This window comes from Daphnia pulex, chromosome 11, assembly GCF_021134715.1.
Source record: "Daphnia pulex isolate KAP4 chromosome 11, ASM2113471v1".
Taxonomy (NCBI): Eukaryota; Metazoa; Arthropoda; class Branchiopoda; order Diplostraca; family Daphniidae; genus Daphnia; species Daphnia pulex.
Window position 1 is genome coordinate 2,691,201 of NC_060027.1, and position 24,820 is coordinate 2,716,020.

The window sequence follows — 24,820 nt, forward strand, 5'->3', positions numbered from 1 at the left end:
TCAAAAACTATTGTTTACCAAATAAAAAAAATAGATGGCTGACAAGTTCAATTTCTGACTACAGGTCTATAGTGTAGTTGACGAAATGTTTCTAGCAGGCGAAATCAGAGAAACAAGTCAAACCAAGGTCTTGAAACAGCTTCTGATGCTGAGTTCATTGGAGTGAATTTATACACACATTCTCATTTAAAAATTCCTTTAAACCCATCTGAATCGTTAGGTTGATGTCTTGATGATCGTTCGTCTGTGTATTTTTTTTGTGTTGCTACCGTGTACAAGTTGTTAAACTCACATCACAACTGTCATTCAAAATTATTTTCTGCACCTTACAAAATTAATCAAGTGGGAAATAATTTTCAGCATTTAAAAACATGGCTGTTCCATTTCACTATCCGAATCTGCCGCTATAGAAAGCTTATTATCAAACTTTCTAGAAAATGGAGCAACTTCGTGGTCGACAGAGAAAGCCTGCAGATATAATAACAAGATGACACATTTCGTAATAATTCGATCATCTCTTTGTGAAAATATTGTGTTGTTGTGCTCTTGTATACCACTATTTAAGACCAGAATTTTTTTATTGCCTTCTGTTTTAATTAGTGTCTTCCGATTATACATTCTCCCTTGTTAGTCTACATTCTCGACCCGTTACATTTTCAGCCGGCCGCGTTGAATGCAAATGGCCGTGTTTATTCTCAACAGATGGAGTCGTAATCAAAACGGAGAGCTGGAACCAATTATGATGTGATAACACGTTTGACTTATTTTTCCGTGTGACGAATAGGTGACGTTATGGGAATCGGTAAGTATACGAGATTGGGACATTCAGCCGATGACTCGATTGCTGCATTCGGATGGAACTGGTTAACATGCCTCCGGAGTCAACGTACGAGCTGAATTTGGCTGAGCCCGTCAGGTGGTTGCAATTTATTATCGTGTTTTCTTTTCTTTTTTTTCCGTTTCCAACGCAGGGGCGGAGTTTCTAAATTCGCCTCGGGTAGTGCCGGTTTTTTCTCTACCTGGACCAACCTTCAACAGAACCAGAACTGCGTAGTTAGAGGGTCCCCAATTCAGTTGGGTCGAGAAATCTCCCTAGTTGTGTTTGAGCACGAGACCTTGTTGGATCAGTCACATCGATTGAGTGTTTCCGCCGAGTGTTATCTCTGAAAAGAAGAAGAAGACAAATTTCACAGTGATCGGCCTCTTCCTTCTAACCTTGGTGTAAACGATTGAAGACCTACAAGTTTCGATTCCAAATTCGTGAAGGAACGACCGTGTCCTACCCGATTTGAAATGGCCACCAAATTAAAGGCGATGATTCCTCCTGGTACAGTTATTCAACGACCTCGTCGAGATGATGGACAAAATTTAATCCGGAAATCCGTCCGCACATCTCGTCGGCCTAAATTTTCCATCCGCTCGAAAAAATCAACTCAGAAAAAGTCGACAAAATGCAGCAAAGCGGATCACATTTCATCGTCGAACCCACCGGCTTGGGACGCATTCGAGCAAGCCGATCCGGCATCCGGTGAAACCGGCAAGAAATCCAAGAAGTCCAAAAAGAAGAGGATATCATTCAAGGTACGTACGATTTATCGTTTGAGATTTGATTTTGAAATTACGTCCGTTGATCGTCGAAACATTCGAGAGAGTCGCCCTAAGGACATTGGAAAGTGATCCGGTGGCGGACGCGCGTGGATCGAGCCAGTTGCCCTTCAAAACAGTTTGGCGCCCTTAAGCTATTCCTTCCCCTTTCTACTTTTAAACCCAAAGAGTTGTGCATATACAACAACAACACACGTGATGTTTTCGTTCGTTCACGCTCTGCTCGGCCATAACCAAGAAAAACTAAAATCTTTTTTTGGGAAAAGCAAAGTTTTCTTGTTCAGCCAGAAACAAACTCGAATCTTATTCACCGGTCGACTGTTCTCCAGTCGAGTCTTCTCGCCGTCTAATTGAAACTAAATTGTTGCGATGCATTCCAAAGAGGTAACGTACCACACACGCAACCTGACATTGTTCAAATGGTCAACAGTTTCCCATAGCGACTTGTCGTCCGATGCCGTTGCAGAAATACGTGACTATTTTGAAACTACTTGGCAGTAAGGACGCCGAGTCGCGTGGTAGCCATTTTCCAGTGTAAAAGTGTCACGTAGTCGCGTGTGTTATACGACGGCCTACTTTCTTTTTGTGTCTTGCTAGATGTGAACTATGTGTGTGACGAGTCAAAATGATATATACCTTAGCTACTATTTTTCTAACCCACACTCTGTTTTTATTTGTTGTTGATATTATTGCGCAGATTGTCAGGAAAGCTGGGCAGAGGATCGAGTGGCTGCTGAAGAAAGGAGCCAAATACTTTGGGATCGCTATTATTAAGGTCTTCAATCAACCCGGACTGTACACGGAAGAATCTCGTACGTGCGTCTGCTAAATTGAGAAATGCCTAGCGACAAAGAAAAACAAGTCTCTTCGGTTTTGATGAGATTGGAGACGGACGGTCTGTACAGAATTGCTAATTCCTTCTCTCTCTTCCTGATTTTCTAAGTATGTTTTTTATTCTAACCCATACAGCACGAAATCCTGTCAGGATTTTCGATGCCCATCAATCAGTTTGATTGAAGATTCTGTTTTTTTTTCTCGCTAAAATGTTGTGAATTATCCTCCTAAAATGTGTTGAATTGCCTTGTGAATTATGCGCCCGTGTTCTTCCCTTTTTTCCAACCGAAAACACACACACAAACGACGACGACATTCTTTTTTCGCCCTTTGCTGAATGAGGATTCCACTTTTATGCCAATGGTTTCCTCAAACCATTTTGTTTCTTTCAACATGTGTCCAGTTTATATATTTCCGATTGGTCGGATTGTGTTATGATATCCTTGTCGTCGAGATGTTGAAGGAAAGGGAACAAATTTTAAAATACAATTCAAATAATAACAATTTGACTCTTGATGTGATTTGTACCGAAACCTGCTTGTGTGTCATTCCCTTTTACGTGTTGAATTGATTGAAGCTTTTCTACGATGCCCTAAAAGTGAATATTTACTGTCTTTAAAAGGATTGAATTGCAAATTAGTGGTCCCGTCTAGACCCATGTCGGAAGGCGAAATTGATTGGCAGATTTCCTTTGCTTCTTTCCCGAGTCATTTTAAATGTTGACAACGTCGACAAGCGGATTCCTCTTGTTTGGATTGAACCGCCTTGGAAGCGTGCGTGACTCGTTTCGCAACTAGTTTTCTCACGGTTAATTTTCTCGCGGGTCTTCCACCTCCTGACGCTATCTAGCGATCGTCAAAGGAGACACTGAAAAAGTGCCAAATTCGGTTTTCAAGGTTCATCACTTTGTAATTTAGCCAAATGAAATCAATGACCAGACACGCCGGAAGTTTGCTGCTGCAATACTAAGCAGAATGGTGACGTAATTCTTGTTTAATTGCGAATCATCTGACTAGTTTGACAACTCTGACACCGCTGTAAAAAGGTAACCTATCCTCCTGCCACGATACGATACGGAGAACAGAGGGTGGACAACAAAAGTCGAAACTTGAAAGGATTTGGGCAATACAAAACGACAAAGTGTTTTTTAGTTTGAAAGAACAACAGTGGCCTGTCTCAATGTCACGAAGTGTCGGCTATACTGGTAACATTTTGTTTTAAACAATAATTTTAAAGTTCTTCTTAAGTTTGTTATGCACCCACAGTCTTAGACCCTGATACGTGTTCAGTATAAAATTCGATAAAATTCAAAGTTCGTGAAATGGAAATGAAAAGGAATTGCTTTAGACTGTCGCAATTTGTGGAGAGTTCCGGTTCTGTTGAAACACTTTTCAAAGAAGGCAAAGGACGTCATTGAAATCTGCTGGAAGTCAATTATTCACGGGAAATGGAACTGGTTTTCATGTTGCACTGTAATATCGATCGCGTGTCTTATTCACGATTTCGAAACGAAAATTCCGACTAGTTTGATATCATTTAATTCATTCCAAGAAATTCTTCCACGTCCAATTGAATCCAAAAGTTGTTCCACTCATCAATATAAAAAGCGCAGCCAAATTCCTTTGATGCGGTCTTTTCTTAAGATCTGAAACTGAAATTTGCCCTCCATTGTTGACGAATCAAAGAGCTTCGCATTCATCAATTACTGGTTCGTTAATTCTTATAGAAGTCCGACATCTAAGCAACGAATTGCGTCACGAACTAAGCAAGTAGACTGCCTTTAGAAATCTTATTTTACGTCCCACTCGGTGTTTTTAAAATAATACGATTTTTCTTTCCGTCAACACCACCTAGCGTCGATACTGTAAGGTCTTTTTAGGTGCGTCCTGAAGCGCCAAAATTTGATTGGCTTTTAGATGGGTCCGCACTTTCGACGTAACAGAGCGCCCCACCCGGGCGCTTTATGAGAAAGAGAATAAATAACAACCTTAACAACTGTCCCTGTGGATTGTTTCTTATCAGCTAGTGAAAGTATAAGGTTCAATATGTACTACTCTCTCCCATCTAAAAACATTGGAAACGCTATGGGTACGTGAGGCAGCATAACAATTCCGATGGGACCCCGCCCTTTTTTCGGGCCTAGTTCAATACACAGTGGTCGTCGATGGATGGACCTGTTCCGGCTTTTTTCAAGGTCTACATGCCTTATCAGAGGGTGTAATCTGTCTTTTGACCTCCGACGACCTTGCATTAGCCCAGTTCTTTTAGTTCATCTCTCTTTCCTCAAGAGTTTTTATGGGCAACAGAATTATTACTATGCGCCCTCTGTCCATCTTGACGTTAGTACGTGGTGTGGTATATAGGCGAAGTGACTTGACAAGTTTCTTTCCATCATTTCATTTGGCTCCGGAGCCTTGATCGCGTCAGTTCTAAAATTCAATTTGCATTATGGATATTTTTGGAAGTGCCTTGATTAGCCCATCCGTTTCGTGGGCAATCAATCGTAACATTGCCAGTTCCAGTAACCGGAAAAGAGCTCACGAATCGGACGATGAAGAAACAACCGAACCCGATCAGCTGGAAAAATCGGACAAGTATTCAAACTATAAAACCGGTGGTAAGTGATTGGAAAAATCTATTTTATTTGAGTTTAAACCAAATGTGAATTTCCCGCCTTGTTTTGCTATTTCAGTCAAGACACCATTAGTCAGCAAATCGTCGTCGTTAGGAGGTAAATTCAAAGAATTGTTTCGACGAGTTAACGGATCTAATGAAGAAGCTCAATCTCTACTGGCTAGTAGTCGATCGACAAACAAGCCAATCATTCCACGCGATGTAATTATTTCCTATTGAAATATCTCTATCCAAAAATTGCTAAACCCCCTGCTGATTTCTGTGTTGGCTTTTCCTAGAAAATCAAGATTGCCGGCAAGCGATTACGGAAGGCGCTTCATCAATCAATCAAATACATGGCAATTGGCATGGAGAATATGGGCACGATGATTTACATCTCGACCAACGTACCCAGTTCGATTTATTATAGTCGAAACAACGACAACTACTACCCAAACATGCCTTACTGCTAGTCGTCGGCATTCATTCATCAGTCAACAACTTTTTGATGCGTTTGTGGTGTAAACAATTATTTGTTTTGATGGGATATTACGGAATTCTCAGGAAATCAGCCTTGGACGCTAACGCCACCTATCCTCAAGCAGACGTACTCGATTAACATTTTTCGACGGAATTCCTTATTTTTGTCATATTTTTAACTAAAAATACCAAACAATCTGATGAAAACTCGTCACATCAGTCACGTAGAATAATACACGAAGTTTCCTTTGTTTTATACGAAATTCCAGCTGTTGGCTCGTTGGCAGATTAAATTGTGATCTCAGTTGCCCAAGTATATCCGACGGTTGCATTTAGCTCGGCTGGTCGCAGCCGAGTATACTTTATTTCCCTATGAGTGGAAGAGGTTGGGTGTTGCCTGTGTGTGTGTACCTCGTAGAGTTCTGTCAATGGCTTCGCGTGACGAAGACGAGCCTGAGATTCTGCCAGTTCTGTTGTGTTGGGACTGAACCCACCGCCCCGTTCAGCCCATGGTTTTTGCCATTTTCTCAAGTGATTCGAATGTTTTTTTTTTAAGTTTGTTTTAGTGTTTTAATTTGTAACTCCACCGTGAGGCAGAACGGGGCTCTTACTCATACGCCGCGCATACACACAGCCGAAAAAGAATGTCTAGACAAATCTAGAGGGAAAAAAACACAAGACGGAAAAATCTCGAGTGTGTTGAACGGTATTTCACTTCGTGCCTGTGTGCTGACGGCTTCATATTTTCTCTTTCGACGTGTTGGGTACACAATCAACTCCTTTTTTAGTGAGATTGCCACGGACTTTGGATCTGGCCGTAAGATGATGAGCTGATAAAAAGACAATTCACTTGGAACCTGAAGTGTATTGGCCAGCTGATCAAACTACGACACCAGGTATGGTATGCCAAGAGTTTCTTTTCAATGTCGACTACACTTATCACTTTTCCGTCCCAAACATCCCAGTCAAAACAGACAGGTCGGTCCAGACAGGCAAGTTATGGGTCTGGCATTTCCATTTTTTTATAGGGTGCTCAACAACATCCAACTGAACGACTGGCAGAGAGTGTGTCATGTAATCTAATCTGCTGATATACAGCCCCGTGGAGTGTTTACCATGAACATTATTACTCAGCCTGCGTGCTGCAGTCAGGAGAGCATTTGCAAAGCACCCACATCGTAACCAACAGATAGAGATGTGGGTGCTGCTCCTCCTAAAGGCCTCGTAATCAATATTCCTGGCTGTCGTGCCTGGCTGTGCCTGATGCCAACTTTTCTCTCCCCATTCGAGTTGTGTGATTGCCGATAGTGTGACGACAAAGACGATAGGCTGTCATTTTCTCTGTGTACGTAATGGAAAGTGTCTTTAAGGAAGTTGAAACGATTGGCTCGCCAGTGTTGATCATGTCTCCATAAGGTGATGCCAGAGTGTACACACACACACCAAGTGTGGTGTGTGTGTGAAAGGGGGAGGTGTAGGAAAATAACGAGAAGAGGTTGGTGAGAGGGTAGCACCTGAATCGTGACTTTGCATTCGGGAGGAAATAAAGAAAAAGAAACACACACACACAGAGCGTCGGGCCGATGCGGGGGAGACGGGCGGTTATGCGGAAGAGTTGGCTGGTTCCTTAGCTACGGATGATTTCTCTTTCTCTCTGTGTGTGTGTGTGTGCGTAGTTGTTACCCGGTTTGACTCGTTTCCCTGGCGTCGTCGTCAACACAAAAAAGAACTAACTTTTAAATGTGGGAAAGAAAGTAAAAAAAAAAAAAAATCTCTTTTTATTTTATTTCGATTTTTTGTACCGATTCCCGTCCGGAGAAGCGTAGCCATCGGAAAGAAATAACGGCCCCCCCCCCCTTCGAAAAATGGACGACGACAATTAAAGTGTTTGGCGATCAGGCGATATTTATATACGATGGGAATAAAGAAAGGAAAGGAATTTGTTTTGGAACTAGCTCCTGTTGGAATCTGTCAACGCCGATGCAATTATTGCACACGGGGGCTATTTATTTACTACACAACTAGAAAAGAAAGAAGAGAAACTGGACCGTGCAGACGGCCAAGAAAAAGAGAAAAAGTAAAAAACCCTCCGCCGTACCAACAGTGATGGAATGTCTCTTTTTGAAAAACTCTTGTCGACCCCCTCCATCTTTCCTCCTCCTGGCCTCCTCACCTAAGCACCAGTCTGGCCGAGGTAGTCATCCCGCAGGATAGCCAAAAGACAGAGAGTAGTATATATATATCTCTCTCTTACATCTAATATGTGTGTGTGTGTACATAAATACGAGGGGCAGCACACAGATGGGTCGGTCGTTCGGATGGCCCTGCCGAACTCCTCCCGGCTGCGCTAGGGGTTTAAGCGGGGAGGGAGTGAGATGTATAAATAAATCGGGTTGTCGGGTGTAGGTGGGAAGGCAATTCAAAAGGGAGGGTTGTGTGTGTGTGTGTGGGATAGATATTCTCCCTCTTGGTTTTTTTTTTTTTTTGAAAAAAAGAAAAGAAACTTGGCTGAAAAACGTTCAAGTTTTTCTTCTTCTTTCCTCCTTTTTCTTCCCATTCAGACGCCGCAAATGCTGGGGCCTTTTGGCCGGGGCGACGTCGTCCTCCTCCTCCTCTCCCGCTGCGTGCGTGTGAGAGTGGGAGAGAGAGAAACTGATCTTGTCTCCCTGTTTGTACGTAAACGAGGAGGGGGGTCGTAACTGGAAAAATGAAATAGCGGGAGGAACGTTCCTGCTGCTCGTTTTACAACCGAGTCTACTGGATAACATTTTCGATCTGTGTGTGTGTGTTAATTGCTCAACATTTTTAGTTTATTTTTGATTTCTAATTTTTCTTCTTCTTTTGATTTGATTTGGCAGATTCGAAAGCTGAAGCATCAAGGATGTGTCCAGTCAACTCGACAGTCGGCAGCAGTCGGTGTTGACGATTGCCATTTCCGTGACCGTTTGGCTCTTCTGTGTGTGTGTTGTGTGTGTGTGTGTTGAAATAGTGGGTGGAAAAAATTGACATCAGACGTCGTCGTCGTCGTCGACGGTCGAGATCAAAGGAGCCCAAAACGAGCGGAAGAAGAAGAAAACAAGTTTTGATTGGTTAATGGCTGCGGCGGCGTCGGCTGCAGCGTCGGCGATGGCGGCCGACCTGTCGCCGGTGGAGCGACGCCTCAAACAGCTGGAGCGGCTTCTGTTGACCAGCGGAGAGGATGGAGCCGTCACCACGGCCGCCACATCTTCGTCGTCATCATCGACGTCAACCATCACCATCAGCGTCGAGACGCTACTCGACGCTCTGCTCGTCCTCTACGACGAGTGTTTCACCTCGGCTCTCCGCCGGGAGAAAACCGTTTCCGACTTTCTCGAATTGAGTACGTCCATTTTCATTTTTGTTTAATTCATTCCCTCCTCCTCTGTTTATTATTTCTTCCTCATGTAAACGATGACGTCAAGTTCCAGCCGCTACACACCTGACTTCCCGTGCGTCACGCGTTAGTGAAAATCTACATATTAGCATAAAAGCCCAGTGTGTGTGAAGCCGACGACTCTCTTTTTTTTCTTTCTCCCCTCTCTCCACTTTTTCAGCTATGGGTGACGAAATATAAAAGAGAAAATAAATAAATAAATAATAACGAAAAGTACCGGAGAGAGAGGAAAAAGGGTTGGTGTAGTATAGAGGGATGGATGGGTGGGGTGTACGTGTTTTTTTTAAATATTTTGAACGACGGCCGGGAGAGTTGTTGGAGCGTGATAGTCGGTTGTAATCTACTCCATTATGCCTACACATTGTGTGATGTTGTTGTTGTTGTTTCGTGTAACAAACAAACAAAAGGCTTTGCGGGAGGAAAAAAGGAAGGAAGGGAGAGAATTGCGCCATCCGGCTGGTTACCAAATTTTATTTGGCTGTCGAGCGGAAGACACGAATCCCTACCCAACCAAAAAAAAAAGAACTAAAATTTGCATAATGTTAAAAAAATTTGAATTTGATTTCAATTAATTTGTTATTCATTTTGCGCAGTGAAACCGAGCGTGAGCCAAATCAAGAGCCTGCGACTGACGCGCGACGATTTCGAGCTGATCAAAGTGATTGGTCGCGGGGCTTTCGGCGAGGTGTGCGTCGTCAAGCTGCGGCACACGGAGCGCGTCTACGCCATGAAGATCCTCAACAAGTGGGTGATGCTCAAGCGGGCCGAAGCCGCCTGCTTTCACGAGGAGCGAGACGTCCTTGTGCGCGGGGATCGACGCTGGATCACCGACCTTCACTACGCCTTCCAGGACGAGAACAATCTGGTAAAACTAAATAACTAAAAGCGCAACAGATAATAATAAGCAACAACACCGACCAGGTTGTCCTTGTCCCATTCTCTTGCAAGGAACTTTTTTTAAAACTTAGTAGTTCGCCCGGCTGGCATTTTGCCCAGCTATTTTTTTGTGTTCAAACACATTATACAGCAAGGAAAAAAAAGGCCGGCTTTGTGATCTCATTGCTGACTTTCCCTTTTGATCGCGGTGACGTCTTTATCGTTCGAAAACAGCTCAAACAAAATGGCCAGACAACAGGGTGGTTGTTGTTTGGCTGGAATTTGGTTGTTGTGTTTTGTGGTGTCGATTCGAATTTTATTTTATTTGATTCTTTTCTCCCCCTTTTTTCATGGAGAGATCAAATAGCTGAGACACTCAACTCTTTGTCGTAATGAGGAGGAGGAGGTGGCGGTTGTCTGGGCTGGCCGCTCTTGATGAGATAATTTGAATTTTCCCTTTTTTTTTCTGAGCGTAACGCTTGACTCGGTCGCGTCGACCACTTCCGGCTGGTTGCCCGTGTGCGGTCTGTCGTCATCAGGGGGGAAAGAAGAAGAAGAAGTAGTCGGCAGGGTTTTGGATGACAAGAAAACCGTGTCCACACCAAATAACAGTTTTCTTTCTTTTCTTCTTTTTACTACAAATGGCAACAAGGAGGAGATGCTGGCCACAGGGAAAAAAACAAAAAAGAAACAAAAGTTTGAAGACCAGGAAAAACAAATAAAAATCAATAATTCCGTGAAACAACAACAACACCAACAACCCTAAAAAGAATCGACGAAAAGGAAACGCATTCCAGACATATTGCAGGGGCTTCTCCTTCCTTCTTTTCTCCCCAATTGCTGGAAATGAAACGAAAAACCTCATTTCTTCCCACTTGCACAGTGTCGGATGGTATCTAGGAGCCCAGCAGCTGGCCCTACTTCCTTCCTTCCTTTTCCTTGTGTGTCTGCTGAGCGGGGCAGCTGTTTCATCCTCTCCCGTTCGATTTGACTCCGTGGCCCCCCGACCAAGACAAATAAGACGATAGTCGATGCAATAAGGGCGTCTGCGTGTCTCCCGATGTGCGGAATTATTCGTCCCGAAAAGGACTCGCCCTTTTTTTTTGAAGTGTGCCAGAGAGAAGAAGAAGGAGCCGAACCTTGTTCAACCCCCCCTCTCTACTCGACTGCAGTGCGTGCGTGGTGTTTCTATTTACGGCTACATTTCTCTTCCGTCCGTCGGTCCTTGTTTCTTTTTTGGGGGGGACTGGCGCTTGGTCCGTGGAGCGTCAATATCTTTACACCACCTGGGTGGATGGGATGGATGTGTGTGTATGTTAGCATACATTGCACCATGGCGTCGTCTAGGCGAGAATCCTTCAAGCGGAAGCGTTTCTGCAGACACATTTTCTAGAAGAAGAAGAAGAAGAAATTTTTCTCTTTTGCGCTGGGGCGCCCGTAACTGGCCGTCACGCAACTTTTGTGTGACCGACCGCACCGCATAACGTGTGAGCACACACACACACAAAGTTTTTCTCTTTTCTTCTTTTTTTGGCCTTGCCCTTTCCATTTCGTCTGTTGGTAATTTTTGTGACGGACGGGCCAACGACTTGAGAGAGAGAAGGAAAAACAAATAGAGTCGGTGAAAGAGGATCGTAAATCAGGCAGTCAGAAAAATAGAAGAAGAAGACATGGGCTCTGTTTTTAGGCGAGGGGGGAAGAAGAAGCAAGAAGAAAGCGTAAATATTCATCGGGATGAGAGATAAAGTCATGCACAGAGATGGTAAAGGGGGGTTTGGGAGATATTCTTTTTCTGTCGATGTGATTGTAAATCATCTTCCTCGTTATTTATTACCGAACGTAAGAAACGATTGCAGTTTTGGCAATGCACCGGTCACGAAAGACTTGACCATTTTCATTTTGTTTTTGTTTGTTATTTTCTGTTTTTTTCTCTTGTAGTACCTGGTGATGGATTATTACTGCGGCGGTGACCTGTTGACGCTCCTGTCCAAGTTTGAGGATCGATTGCCCGAGGATATGGCCAAATTCTACCTGGCCGAAATGGTGCTGGCCATCGACTCGATCCACCGGCTGCGCTACGTCCACCGCGACATCAAACCCGACAACGTCCTCCTCGACGCCAACGGACACATCCGCCTGGCCGATTTCGGATCCTGCCTCAGACTCAGAGAGGACGGAACGGTCCAGAGCAACGTGGCCATCGGCACTCCCGACTACATCTCTCCCGAAATCCTGCGGGTGCGTAACCAAATGATAATATCAAAACAAATTTCCAGATTGGCCCCAGAATTTCACATCACATCCCCCGCCGTCGTTATTTTAAGGACGGACGACGTGGATGGTGGAAAAAAATGGCGCCGGCTTAAGTATTTAATGGCGCGTGTACGGTTGCCAAAAATCTCCTCTAACCGTCGAATTTATTTCGTGCACATTTCGCCCGTTTTTTCTTTTTTTATTTCTTTGCATCCGGGCCGTCTTGTGTGTGTGTGCGTCCGCGCTACACTTAATTTGGCATTGGCAGTTTTCCTTAGGCGTCTCTAATGGTATTTTCGTGTTTTTCTTAATTTTTTTTTGTTTTGTTTTTCTCTTTTTTTGGTCGGGTGTCGATGTGGGCGATGCTCGTTTCCAGGCGATGGAGGACGGCCAAGGACGCTACGGCCCGGAATGTGACTGGTGGTCGCTGGGCGTGTGCATGTACGAGATGCTCTACGGAGAGACGCCCTTCTACGCCGAATCCCTGGTGGAAACCTACGGCCGCATCATGAATCACAAGGTCCGTCCGTTTCTGTGTGTGTGACGAGTGTGTGTGTGTGTCTAATGTTTTCAACGCGATCAAATGACCTCTGACTCTGACAGCCGGATCGAATGTCCCGTATCCTTCATCCACTTTGACGACTCAATTCCACCAATGAGCTAATACCAACAACATCGCCCCCCTTTCATTTGATTTGTTTTTGTTGATTTTGTCTGCCCTTCATTTTTTTAAAATTAACATTAACGGGTTTTAAATTTCTAATTGGCTTTTTATTTTATTTATTTTTTAAAAATTTTAGAGCTGCTTCGATTTCCCAACGGATTCCGGCCTGGAAGTGTCTGAAGATGGCAAGGATTTGATGAGGAGACTCATTTGCAGTGCAGAGTATCGTCTAGGACAAAATGGCCTCAGCGATTTCCAGGCGAGTTTCTTTCTTTTTTAAAATTCAAATTTCATGTGAAAAGAGGATCGAATTTCAATGGTGTTGTCCAATTTCCGTTGCCAGAATCATCCTTGGTTTTCCGGCATCGACTGGGACAACATTCGCGACAGCACGGCTCCTTACATACCGGAAGTGAGCAGTCCGACGGACACGTCCAATTTCGATGTCGACGACACGGATCTCCGCAGCGCCGACGTCCTTCCGCCGACGGCCAATTCCGTCTTCAGCGCCCTCCACCTCCCTTTCCTCGGCTTCACCTATACCCAGGGCAGGTAAAAATGTCGTCGTCGCTGTCAAAAGTCTCTTTTTTCTTTTTCTGATTCCTCAGCCTGTCCGTGTATAACCGTCACACTTTAATCGTTGCCGACAGTTTGCTGACGGACATGAACCGGTTGCTCATCCACTCGAACGGAACCGGCGACGGATACACGCCCTCCGTCGCATCCACCGCCGCCACCGCTGCCGCCCTGACTCACGCAGCCGCTTCAGTCGCCTGCGCCGCCGCCCCAGCGGCCCTAAATGGCTCCGGCGATGGCCCAGGGAGCGGCGGCAGCAGCAGCGGCAACCCGTCCGGCAACAACAACGACGTCCGCCGATTACAGGACGAAGTCAATCAGCTGACGAAGCGCAACGGAGGTAATCCGTCTCCTATTCAGCTCCAATTTTGCTTTTATCAAACTCATCTGGTTCTTCTCGTCCGGCTGTGCCTTTCGTTAGAGCTGATGCAGCAGTTGTCCAGGGCGGAGCAGACGGGCAAGGAAATGTCGGCCCTAATGAAGAAAGATTTCGAGCTGAGCGAAGGCGAGAAAAGCCAAAAGATTAAGGAAATGGAAAAGAGTCAGCGCCAGTGGAAGCAAGAAAAAGATGAGCTCGTCAGGGTATGATCAATAATAAATATTAAAAAAACTGTGGAACGCTCTAATCGATCGGCCTCTCTTGTGTTCACAGGAGATGACCGACACGCAAGAAAAGCTGCGGCTGCAATCCAAGGAGTTGAAAGACGCCATCGGACAACGCAAACTGGCCATGACGGAATACACGGAAGTCTCGGACAAGTAAAAAAGAGAAAAAAGATGTGAACTGGATGGATTTGTTTTAAAAAATGGAAATTGGTTTGATTTTAGGTTGTCTGAACTGCGCCAGCAAAAGGCCAAATTGTCGCGTCAGGTACGAGACAAGGAGGAGGAGCTGGAAGGGACGCTCCAGAAGATGGACGCGCTCAGGAACGACCTGCGTCGGGCCGAGAAGCTGCGCCGCGACCTGGAGGCCAGGGCGGAAGAGCTGCAGGCCGACGTGGTGCGGGAGAAAAGGCTGCGCGAGAGGGCGGAAGAGCACGCCCGCTCCCTCCACGAGGACATGGAGCGGCTGCAGCAGAAGGCCCAGGCCGGCGAGGCGGCCATGAACTCGATGGAACTCAACCAGGAGCTTCTGCGGCTGCGATCCGAGCTGGAGAAACAGGAGATGCAGCACAAGGAGCTGGCCAGTCAGCTGAGCTCGCGTCACGCTGCCGAGCTGAGCGCCCTGAACGACCAGCTCCTGGAGGCGGATAACATGCGGGCCACCTACGAGAAGGAGTCGGCCCTGCTCAAGGAGAAGGTGGAGCAATCGAGGCAGGAGAGCGCCGTCGAGAACGAGGAAGTCATCGTCGAAGTGCGGAGGGCCCACGAGCGGGAGAAGCAGCTGCTGCTGGAGGACACGAAGCGGGTCGTGGCCGAGCTGGAGCGCTTCTCCGACTCTTGCCTCCGGCTGCAGAGCGAGAAACGGGCCATGGAGGAAGAGCTGTCGGAGCTGCGCAGCAAACAGGCCGCCGTGGCCCAGTGGGAGGCTCAAATCTCGGAGATCATCCAGTGGGTCAGCGACGAGAAAGACGCCAGAGGTTACCTGCAAGCCCTGACCAGTAAAATGACGGAAGAGATGGAGAACTTGAAGACGCAGGGCGTCGGCGGAACACCCAGCAACGTGAGACAAACGATCCGCCCCAAACATTCCCTCCCCTTTTAGTGGAATTCAATTTTTTGATCGATTCGATTTTTTTTTTGTAATTTGTAGGAAAAGAACTGGAAGAACCGGCGATCTCAGAAATTAGACAAAATGGAGATATTGAATTTGCAGAGTAGCCTCCAGTCAGAGATCCAGGCCAAGGAATCGATCCGGGAAGAGTTGACTCAGATAAGGGCCGATTTCATCGCCATGCAAAAGTAATTTCATTTTTTGGAATCAATCAATCAAAGTGAATTGGAATTTCATTTGGTGAATTTTGGAAAAAAAAAAATAGGGAACTGTGGGAAGTGAAACAGCAGCGGGAGGAACTGGCCCGCGAGCTGGTGCGGAAGGATTCGCAAATGAAAGAGATGCAACAACGCCTTGAATCCGGAGACGGATGTAAGTATTTGAGCAAATTGACAAGTTTCGAAATAGTGAAAGAGAGAAACCATTTATTTAGAGGATGATGAAATTGATTCCCCAAAAAACAATCCCCCCCTCTCACCGAAAAAAAAAATTATTTACCCAAAAATGGCAACCCCTTGTAAAAATCGAATTGTTTGAATTTTGTGCTGGATTGCGATTTTCTGAATCCGTATGAGGCTCGATACCCTCTCTCATCCCCCTTCGCACTCGATAATATTTTCATCTCCTTGTAGTGTGGCTCGACCCCAACGAAAACAAATGAGAATCGGTTGATTCTTCACTATCAAATCTTTTTCTTACAAAAGTTTGTTACTGTTGTTTTTAATCATTTTTTTTTTTCTTTCTAAATCTATTTCTTTTCTTTTTTTTACACCCTTCTCCTGGCACAGCCGTCCATTCCTTCCACACTGCACCCACCTGATGACCCCCCCCCCTCCCTCATTCGATACCTCCCGTCCTATTCCCGCACAAAAATATGCACAGCGAAAAAAAAAGAAGAAGAACAAACATTTAAAAGGCTTCTGTAATTTTGGTTTTTGACGAATTTTTTTAGCATTTCCCCCTCCTCAGCTCTTACCCAAGTGATAACCAGGTGTGTGATGATGATGATGATGCCGCTAATTGTTATGCTGATGCTTTTACGTACCGCGAATGGCTAATAATTCCATTTATGGATGGGAGAGCGGAAGGGGGAAGTTTAGTACCACCAGAAAAGCGTTTGTCCCTTTTATTTTAATTTCTTCCCATTTTTAATTTGTTCCCCCCAATTTTTGATTTGATTAGTTGAAAGAAAAAGCTTGCTTCCAGCAATAGTGACGGATCTCTTTATTTAGTTTTTCTATTTTTTGAATTTTTCAAGTTTTTTGGGTTTTAACGATCTAATCCTCTTTTTTCTCTTTCTTTCTTTTCTCCCTCCTTTATTCATTTTCCTTTTTCACACACAATTCTCTTCGGTTTTTTTCTTTTTCTTTTTTTAATTTCCCAAATTTTCTTAGTCAAAATTCCCGTCTTCCTAGGCTTGACCAGCTGCCTGTGGGGCTTGGTCGTCCTGCTGGTCCGTGCCTTCATGTAGACAATTTGACTGGGAAAAAAAACAAAACACAAACAGACACACACACAAAAAAAAAAGACTAAAAAAAAGAATTTCAATTTTCAATTTTATTTTGTAAAGAAAAAAATAGAAAAACGTTTATTACCAAAAAAAAAGACCCCCCATAATCAAGAGAATTTAAGCGCGCTGTGGCTCCACCTTTCCCTTTATTCTCCTCCTCCCACTCTTTCATCCGTAATGGAAAGAAGACAAACAAAACAAACATTACACACATCCACTCAAATTCCTTGTTCTCCAACTAGTCAAAAGGCTGGCCAGCTTTCAGCTATTTTCACCTTATCCAATTGATCAGACATGAAAGAAAAAAGAAAAAGAAAAATTCGCCTTATACCCAAACTCCTTCCATCCATCCATCCATCCGCCTTATCGTCTTCTTTTTCTATCCGCCAAAACCAAAGCCAATCTGTACTTCCTTGAAAAGCCTTGATTCTTCTTCTCCTATTCTCTCTGTCTGTCCGTCCGTCCGTCTCTTTTGTCTGAAAAGAAGAAAAAACAAACAAAAACCAAACAAACATTTTCTTTTACAAAACAAACACAAACCCAAAAACAAAAACGAAAAAAAGGGGGCTCGGCACTTCTCTTCTCTCCTGGGTCCGGATCGCCCTTCGGTGGTCCGCCGGTTCGTTGGTGCAAGCGACAAATCTGTACTTTCTCCTACACTTTCCGGTTGTTGTGTTTCGAGGCACTTTGATCACACTCGGAGGCGACACTTTTCGAAAAAGAAAAAATTCCGGTAAAGAAACAAATCAAGAAAAACCCCCAAAACAAAAAATCGCCAAAATCCAAAGCATCCATTGACTCCAATCCAAAAAGATGTGCTACTTATATTGATTATTTGATGCCATCATGTGCTGCTGCTGCTGCTACTACTAGTGCCTGTGTCTGTGCTGGATGTAATGGCTGATTGCTGGTCTCTCCCCCCCACATCCGCCTCTATTGTCCGTTTCCATCCATCCCACGCACTTTCTTTTTTATTATCCCGTTTTTCCCCACTTCCGTCCATTTGTGTCGTCGTCACATAGTGGGCATGAGCTTTTTCTTTTATTGATTCCACTCACTCCCCCCCCGCCGTGACTTGTGTGACGCACAATCCCCCCGGAATCCGGAATTATTCCGCCCCAAACAGATTTTTAAAAAACAAACTAATCGGCCCTCCCTTTTTTCTTTTAGCCGCTCCGCACCATTAACACACACACACACACCCAATAGCAAAAGAGAGAGAGATGGTGGGGCGGGAGGAAGGATCGAAAGATTTTTGTTCCTGAGGGCAGTGTTTTTATCTCACGCCATTTTGCTATTATTGATTCAATTTTCTTTCATTTTTAAATGATTGTTGGCGTACTGGACTTGGCCTCTACCACCTCTCAGTTTCCATCCGCACAATAATGCCGAGAAATCTTGACCACTTGTCCATTTACTTAAAGCAAAAAGAATCCTGACGGCTGTTGTTGTTTTCAATTATTGGAAAATGTAGTTTTGGTTGCGTTGTTGTTGATTTGCTCATTTGTTTTATTTTCTCTGGGTTTCCCCCCTTTTTCTTTTGTCTCTCTCGTCTCGTTTCTCTTTGGATAGTTTTGGACAGACCCATCTCGCAGATGTCGTTCCTGGAGCAGTTCCTCAAGGAGTCGTCCATCAGAGGGCGGGCGGCCTCGGCCGACAGCGAGGATGGCGACATCGAAGACAATCGGGCCCCGTCGGTGCTGAGCAGCAGCAACAAATCGGCCTCGGATCTCAGTAGCCCCGTACAAAGTGGCCCGTCGCACCACATCAGTCCGCTACATCCCGGGCAGCCGAGCCAGACGGACGGCGGCAACAACGGCGGATCGCCTTTCGGCCAGCGCAGTATGGACCGTAGCAGCGGACACATCATGCAGGTCCGTCTACAAAATTATTTTTTAAATCACCCGCTCAAATAATTTCAAACTTATTTTTATTTTTTTATTTCGGCGGACGGCCGACAGGGTTCCGGAATGGTGGACATGTCGCAGAACCAGCACATGTTGCAGATGCAGATGCAGTTGCAGCAGACGCTCAACTTGTCTCATCCGTCGCCGCAGTCCAACAGCAGCGCCGGATCGATGCCGCTGCTGCACTCTTCGCCGCTGACGAGCACCTTGTCGCTGCGCTCCAAGTCGCACCAGTTCCTGGTGCGCTCCTTCCCGTCGCCGCTCAAGTGCAATCACTGCACGTCGCTCATGGTCGGCCTCAGCCGGCAGGGCGTCGTCTGCGAAGTCTGCGGCTTCGCCTGTCACGTCTCCTGCAAGGACAAGGTCCCGCCGCTCTGCCCGCTGCCCACCGACCAGACCAAGCGGCCGCTGGGCATCGATCCCACCCGCGGCATCGGCACGGCCTACGAGGGCTACGTCAAAGTGCCCAAGCCGGGCGGAGTCAAGAAGGGATGGCTGCGCCAGTTTGTCGTCGTCTGCGACTTCAAGCTCTTCCTCTACGACATCTCGGCCGAACGCAACGCCCAGCCGTCCGTGTCCGTTTCACAGGTGCTGGACATGCGAGACGAGCAGTTTGAGGTCAGCTCTGTCCGCGATTCGGACGTCATCCACGCCAACAAGAAGGATATCCCTTGCATTTTCAGGGTCCGTCTCATTCACATTTACCAAAAACAAACAAGAAATTTGTTTCATTGTCTCTAATGTTTTTTTTTCTGGTTTCTTCTTTTCTTCCTGGACTTTTACAGGTGAGCACTTCCATGATGGACCCGCCCGGTTTGCGCAACCATTTGCTGATGCTGGCCGACACGGAGAGTGAAAAGACGAAATGGGTCGTGGCCCTCAACGAATTGCATCGCATCCTGAAGCGCAACAAATTGCCCAACCGGGCCGTCTTCAAGCCCAAGGAGGTCATGGACAATTCCATCACCCTGATCAAGACTGCCGGAAGTGGCGCAGTCATCGATACCGACCGTTTAGCCATCGGCACCGAAGAAGGATTGCTCTGCATCGACCTCGATCGCGAAGGTGGTGCCAACTCATTTGCCACGTTCCAGTCGGATTGTTTTTTTTTCCATTTTACTAATTCCTTTTATATTTTCTCTCTCTTGGAATAGAAATCGCTCGGGTGGGCGAGAGCAAACGCATTTACCAAATTGATTACCTGCCCGAAGAGCAGCTGCTGGTCGTCATCTGCGGTAAGCAGCATCACGTCCGGCTAGTTCCAGTTCGGGCGCTCGACGGTGACGACGTCGAGTGGATTAAAGTGGCCGATACCAAAGCCTGCATCAGTTTCACCACCGGCATCCTGCGCCAAGGACACGGCACCCAAGCGGCCGTCTATTGTCTCTGCGTCGCCGTCAAGCGACAGGTTGGTTTTTATCCGCGGCCCGCCCATTTAGTTTTTGAGTATATTTCAACTTTTTTTTTTGAAACGTGTCGTGTCGCCCAGGTGCTGTTGTTTGAGATCACACGGACCAAGGCGCGTCATAAGAGACTCCGGGATATCCTGTTACCAACGCCAGCCCAGTGCCTCAACGTGATATCGGACGGGCGGCTCGTTGTGGGCTACCCGTCGGGCTTCGCCGTTTACAGTCTGATGGGCGACCAGCATCCGATGTCGCTCGTCCAATCGGAGCATCCCAGCATCTCGTTCATTGCCCACCACCCGCTGGACGCCCTGCGGGCCGTCGAGATCAACAGCCAAGAATTCCTTCTGGTCTTTTCCACGCTGGCCATTTACGTCGACTACCAGGGGCGCAAATCGCGTGAGAAGGAGATCATGTATCCAGCCCCGCCTTTGGCCATCGGTACCATTTTTTCATCCAGCCGTTTCCAACAGCTCATTTCTAATCACGTGTATTTTATTTTTATTTATGTTTGGTTTTTGCGCAACAACCAGTCAACTACGACGGCCATTTGCTGATCTACTCTGAGACTCACGTCGATGTCATCGACTGTTTCACCGGTGACTGGGTCCAGACACTCAATTTGAAGCGCTGCCTCCCACTCAACCACAATGGCCTCCTGTCGGCCTCCTTCGCCACCGAACAGCCTTACGTCGTCTACTTGCGCAACATCAACAAAGGTATCAACTAGGATCCACTCGATCCCCGTGAAATTCTAATTTGTTTCTTTTCTTTGATCCATTCAACAGTTTGCGACGCCGTTAATGTCCCAGAGAGCGAAGTGACTTTGGGAGGTCAAAGCCGGGCGGGAAGCAATCAGCCACGAACGCGGAGGAGATTCTCTGTCCGCGAGAACAACCGGACGTCGAAACCAGCGTAAGGAATTGACAGCAGTTTTTTTCTTTCTCTCCGGCCGACACTGGATGTTATTTCCTGTTTTTATTTTTTCGTACTCGCAGGAACAACGATCGCCGTTCAAAGATGATCTCGGCGCCGTCCAATTTCAACCACATCAGTCACATGGGTCCCGGCGACGGGATTCAAATGCAGAGGCTGCTGGACCTGCCGCAGTTGGACAAGGTGGACCAGTTTGTGCCCCACCAGAGCGCCCAGCATCTACCCGGTGCCATCCCCCTTGCAGGCATGTCCACCAGTTCGAGTAATACCAGTATTACCGGATCACCGTCACACATGATGACGTTGCAGCAGCAACAACACCAGCAACAGCAGCAACAACAGCAAGGCATCCAAAGGGTAGGTTCCGGCAGTGTATTTTTTCGAGCTTCAAGTGCAATTGACCATGGCGATGGCCTCCAGGTGCGAAGCATGTTCCAGCAATCGGGAAGCAAATTAACTGCTCCTCGCGTTCCACCCCAGCCGGCCGATCCATCGCCTCCCCGTAGATCCATATCACAGTCAGGAAATTCGTCTTCCGTTCATAATGGTATAATAATTAAACTTTCTCTCACATTTTTTGCCAAAGTTTGATTGATTCGAATCGACTTTGTTGTTTTATTTACCGCCCAAAAAAAAAAGGTGTACCGTTACCGGGTTTGCCGCCCCGACGACCAGCTCCTCAGGCTCCGCCTCATCAGCGACCATCTTTACACATTTCTGGTCCGATCCTAACTTCCTCCACGCTAGCCAGGTATATATTTCAAAATTTAAGGCCAACTTATTGGCCAAGGTGTTTTTGCCTTGATTGCTTTTTAACGACGTTAACATGATTTCTTATTTCTCGTTTGGACAGGACTCCAGAGGGCAGTCAGATTACGCCAATGACGCCGAGTAGCGGTCTATCGGGCCAGCACGTCCCCTTTAGTTTCTCCACTCCGCATGATATGGCCACTAATGGCAGTCCACGTCATTCTATCGCCTCCAACAGTAGCGGGTTGAGTAACCCTCCAAGTCCGGGCGTAACGAGCCATTTACGTGACAGTCGGGACAGTTACGAATCGTGAACTCTGTCCACCACATTTTCTTCTCCGTAGAGGAATTTCACTTCTTCTTAACTTCTTCTTCTTCTTTTTCCACATCGAAAAATACTTAAGAAAAACAAAAAACCCCGGCGTACTATTTATTTGTCATCGAGTGACTTTTCGGGTGGAGTTGGGTTGTACTTAAAACGAGATGGGGAAAAAAAAGCAAACGCGTGACGCTATATTGTGATCGTATGGAATAGGCGTCGTATTCAAACAAAAAAAATGGGCGCCGCGTTTATCACCACTTGAAAATGCGTTGTTAGTTTTCTTCCGAGTTCATTTGGTTATTATTCTGATGATTATTATTTTGAAGTAACGAAACAAAAGAAGGGCGTGATTGATGTCGACTTTCGTCTCCCCTTTGATCGGCGCAATGAATGACGGAAGTTTGATTGTCGAATTTCACAATCAAACCATTCAAATTTTGCAAGGATGAGAAACCGCAACGTCACCGACTTGAACCACCTCCCCCCCCCCAACTTTCTCAATTTGTCGTCTGTCTTGTGGTGCTTTTTTATAGACTTATTCCTTCACGTCCTATTATTCTCAAGCGAATCAATCAATCGTCTAATCCCCGTGTACTTAAAAAATGCAGTCTTCTCCTCCGCCCTCAGACTCTTGACTCAGTTTCTTTTTTTTTAAATGGCATTTAAAATCTGCATTCATTTTTAAATTCGCCGACCTTTCATTCTGGAATGGATGAAAAGAAAAAAAAAAAAAACAAAACATTTTGTACACTTTTGGATGAGAAGAAGCTGGCCAATTGCATATTTTTTGTTGTTTGCGCCGCCATTCTTTCGATTAATTGGTTATTATTTTGTACTGTAATTTCTTTTTTTCTCCCTTATCTACGTCCCCAGGGTCTGTTGTACAGCCTTGTAATATCGCCCCAATTTCCCTCTACAATTCGCGACTCTATTATTACGATTTTTTTTGGTTTGTTTTTTTCTTTTGTCTTTATATTATGTCGTGTACGTAGAGCTGCCACCCGCCGGTGACTGTCTACTTATTCAACTGGGTCACCGGTGACTGGCGAGTGGGAGGGAAATCAAGACCTTCGTCATTCTTCGTTGCGAACACCTCCATCTTTTACCCCGATTCTCCAATTAATTTATCATTTTCTCAGTCTCGTCGACATCGTTGGCCATTTCCCTCGTTCACGCGGACCGTTTTTTCGTCGTGAACATTTTTCGTTTCCTGAATTTCTTTGGTTTCATCCATCCGCTTGACACTTAAGAAAACAACGCTGCCGCTCTATTATAATCCCCCCAGACCTACATACTGTGAATGTTTACGTGCTCCCCAATTAGGTCTTCTTTCATAGGAAATATACAATTTATCAAAGGTGGACTGTATTAACTCAGCTATTTTAGGGTCCTGACCAAAAGAAAAAAAAACAAAACAATCTGACCAAAAAGTCCTGGTTACAAAAAAAAACAAAAAACAAACCAGAAACCACAGATAAAGTCCACATTATCTCCACAAAACTCCAAAGACAGAAGAACTCCACCGACAATAGAACCCCTATTTGAAATAATTTTGAAATTTTCTTTGTTTGCGACAGTAGAACTCCAGCGACAGTCGAACTCCAAAGACATAAGAACTCCTTTTTTTTTATTATTAAAAATACCGACAATAGAACTCCCGACAGTAGAACTCCAACAATTTTTTAAATTTTAGTCCCGAAACTCCGCCACCTGGTGGACACATCTGAAAATGAATCAGAGTGACGTGGAATCGCCATTTTATTCCAAGACATTGAGCCAGGAGCAGCACGCCGTTGTATACTCAATCTTTAACATTTTGATGGAAATTAATAAGGTAATTCTTGTTTAGATCATTTAAGTTTACTGTGTGTAAAATATTGATGTATTGATTTACAGTAAATCTTGCCTATTTCCATTTGGGCAAATCATATGATCACATGGCTAGCTTCAGACTGCTGTCCTGCTAAAATGTCATCCATTGCTACGTGAAACGGCTGTATGTTTCATCCCATCCTTTGCTGAAATACTTAAAGAAGAAGTAATTTTTTTTCCACTTTCCAACTAGAAGGATAAAATTTTAGCTATTGACCAGATAGTAGATCCCTTTGCTTTAGTGTTGAATTTTGAGAAAAGTCAATTGGACCTGTTGTTTTATGTTTGCCATCCATTGGTTTGAACTTTAAATAGTTTTTTTTACTAGACTTCTATTGAAATTCTAGATCCCTTTGGAAAGTTTCTGAGACTTTACGAGGGGCCACATAGTTTTATTCCACTTCATTTAACTTTACTCCTGTCTTGGTGTTGTTTTGCACGAGAGATATTATCTGTTCATCTTAAGTAATTGGAAATTTGTCAAATAGGTTTCACAGCCAGGTGAAGTCTGAGCTTCTGCAATGCTGTCTTTTGTGCTCATGGTTTTGTTGCAGCCAGCTGACGATTGGTGTGATGAGCTACTGCATGCAGTCCATCGGTGGTGTGGTGAGCTGCTTCTATCCAGTCTGTGGTGCTGGTGTTATCCTGAAAGGTTGGCTGTTCCTGACAAGATTTTGGATTGTGGTGTTTGTGGTGGAAATGAGGACTACAGTTTTTCTTCATAAATAGTAAAAGTTATTGCAAACTGATATCATGGTATCCAAAATTCTTATCCATGTAATTGTGTTTGATTTTACGGTGGGGTTTGCTTAGTTATTGAAATAAAGAAAAATAAATGACATCAATATTAATTTGGTTTGGAATTGCTTATATTGTCCCACCTCCACCCACAATTCCTCCACTTTTTACAAACATAACATAACATAAATACATACACACATACAATTAGTTAACCCGTTGGCTGCCACGCCATACAACCCGTAGGTTGTTTTTCTACTACTCTACGCGCCACGTCAGAAGGATCCATGACCAAGGTGGGACTTGCCATTGCTGACAAGTCCGGGCTGACACGGTGATAGGAGAAGAT

The 24,820-nt window shown here is 45.2% G+C and overlaps 2 protein-coding genes across 7 annotated transcripts; both read left to right on the forward strand.

Moving 5' to 3' along the window:
• The first annotated feature begins 497 nt into the window (after positions 1–497).
• Positions 498–5,784, forward strand: LOC124208029. Of its 3 annotated transcripts, XM_046605720.1 has the most exons (4): positions 498–1,581; positions 2,303–5,056; positions 5,132–5,274; positions 5,352–5,784. In XM_046605720.1, exons 2-4 carry the CDS (start codon positions 4,888–4,890, stop codon positions 5,523–5,525), a joined length of 486 nt encoding a protein of 161 aa, XP_046461676.1. In that variant the 5' UTR covers positions 498–1,581; positions 2,303–4,887; the 3' UTR covers positions 5,526–5,784. The 3 variants fall into 3 exon arrangements, with proteins under 3 accessions (XP_046461676.1, XP_046461679.1, XP_046461677.1); XM_046605723.1 differs by lacking the exons at positions 5,132–5,274; positions 5,352–5,784 and having other exon boundaries at positions 779–802; positions 972–1,581; positions 2,303–2,943; XM_046605721.1 differs by lacking the exons at positions 5,132–5,274; positions 5,352–5,784 and having other exon boundaries at positions 781–886; positions 972–1,581; positions 2,303–2,943.
• Positions 5,785–5,892: 108 nt separating this feature from the next.
• LOC124208017 (serine/threonine-protein kinase MRCK alpha-like) lies at positions 5,893–24,584 on the forward strand. 4 transcript variants are annotated; one of them, XM_046605705.1, is made up of 27 exons: positions 5,916–6,238; positions 6,321–6,428; positions 8,391–8,893; positions 9,541–9,812; positions 11,762–12,061; positions 12,453–12,596; positions 12,877–12,999; positions 13,084–13,292; positions 13,391–13,656; positions 13,738–13,898; positions 13,969–14,075; positions 14,145–14,979; positions 15,070–15,218; positions 15,296–15,402; positions 18,113–18,414; positions 18,502–19,131; positions 19,233–19,512; positions 19,602–19,855; positions 19,937–20,294; positions 20,387–20,572; positions 20,642–20,768; positions 20,852–21,146; positions 21,210–21,336; positions 21,429–21,540; positions 21,643–23,695; positions 23,758–23,899; positions 24,222–24,584. In XM_046605705.1, exons 3-25 carry the CDS (start codon positions 8,626–8,628, stop codon positions 21,851–21,853), a joined length of 5,823 nt encoding a protein of 1,940 aa, XP_046461661.1. In that variant the 5' UTR covers positions 5,916–6,238; positions 6,321–6,428; positions 8,391–8,625; the 3' UTR covers positions 21,854–23,695; positions 23,758–23,899; positions 24,222–24,584. The 4 variants fall into 4 exon arrangements, with proteins under 4 accessions (XP_046461660.1, XP_046461659.1, XP_046461661.1 ...); XM_046605704.1 differs by having other exon boundaries at positions 5,893–6,428; XM_046605702.1 differs by having other exon boundaries at positions 20,852–21,336.
• The last annotated feature ends 236 nt before the right edge of the window (positions 24,585–24,820 follow it).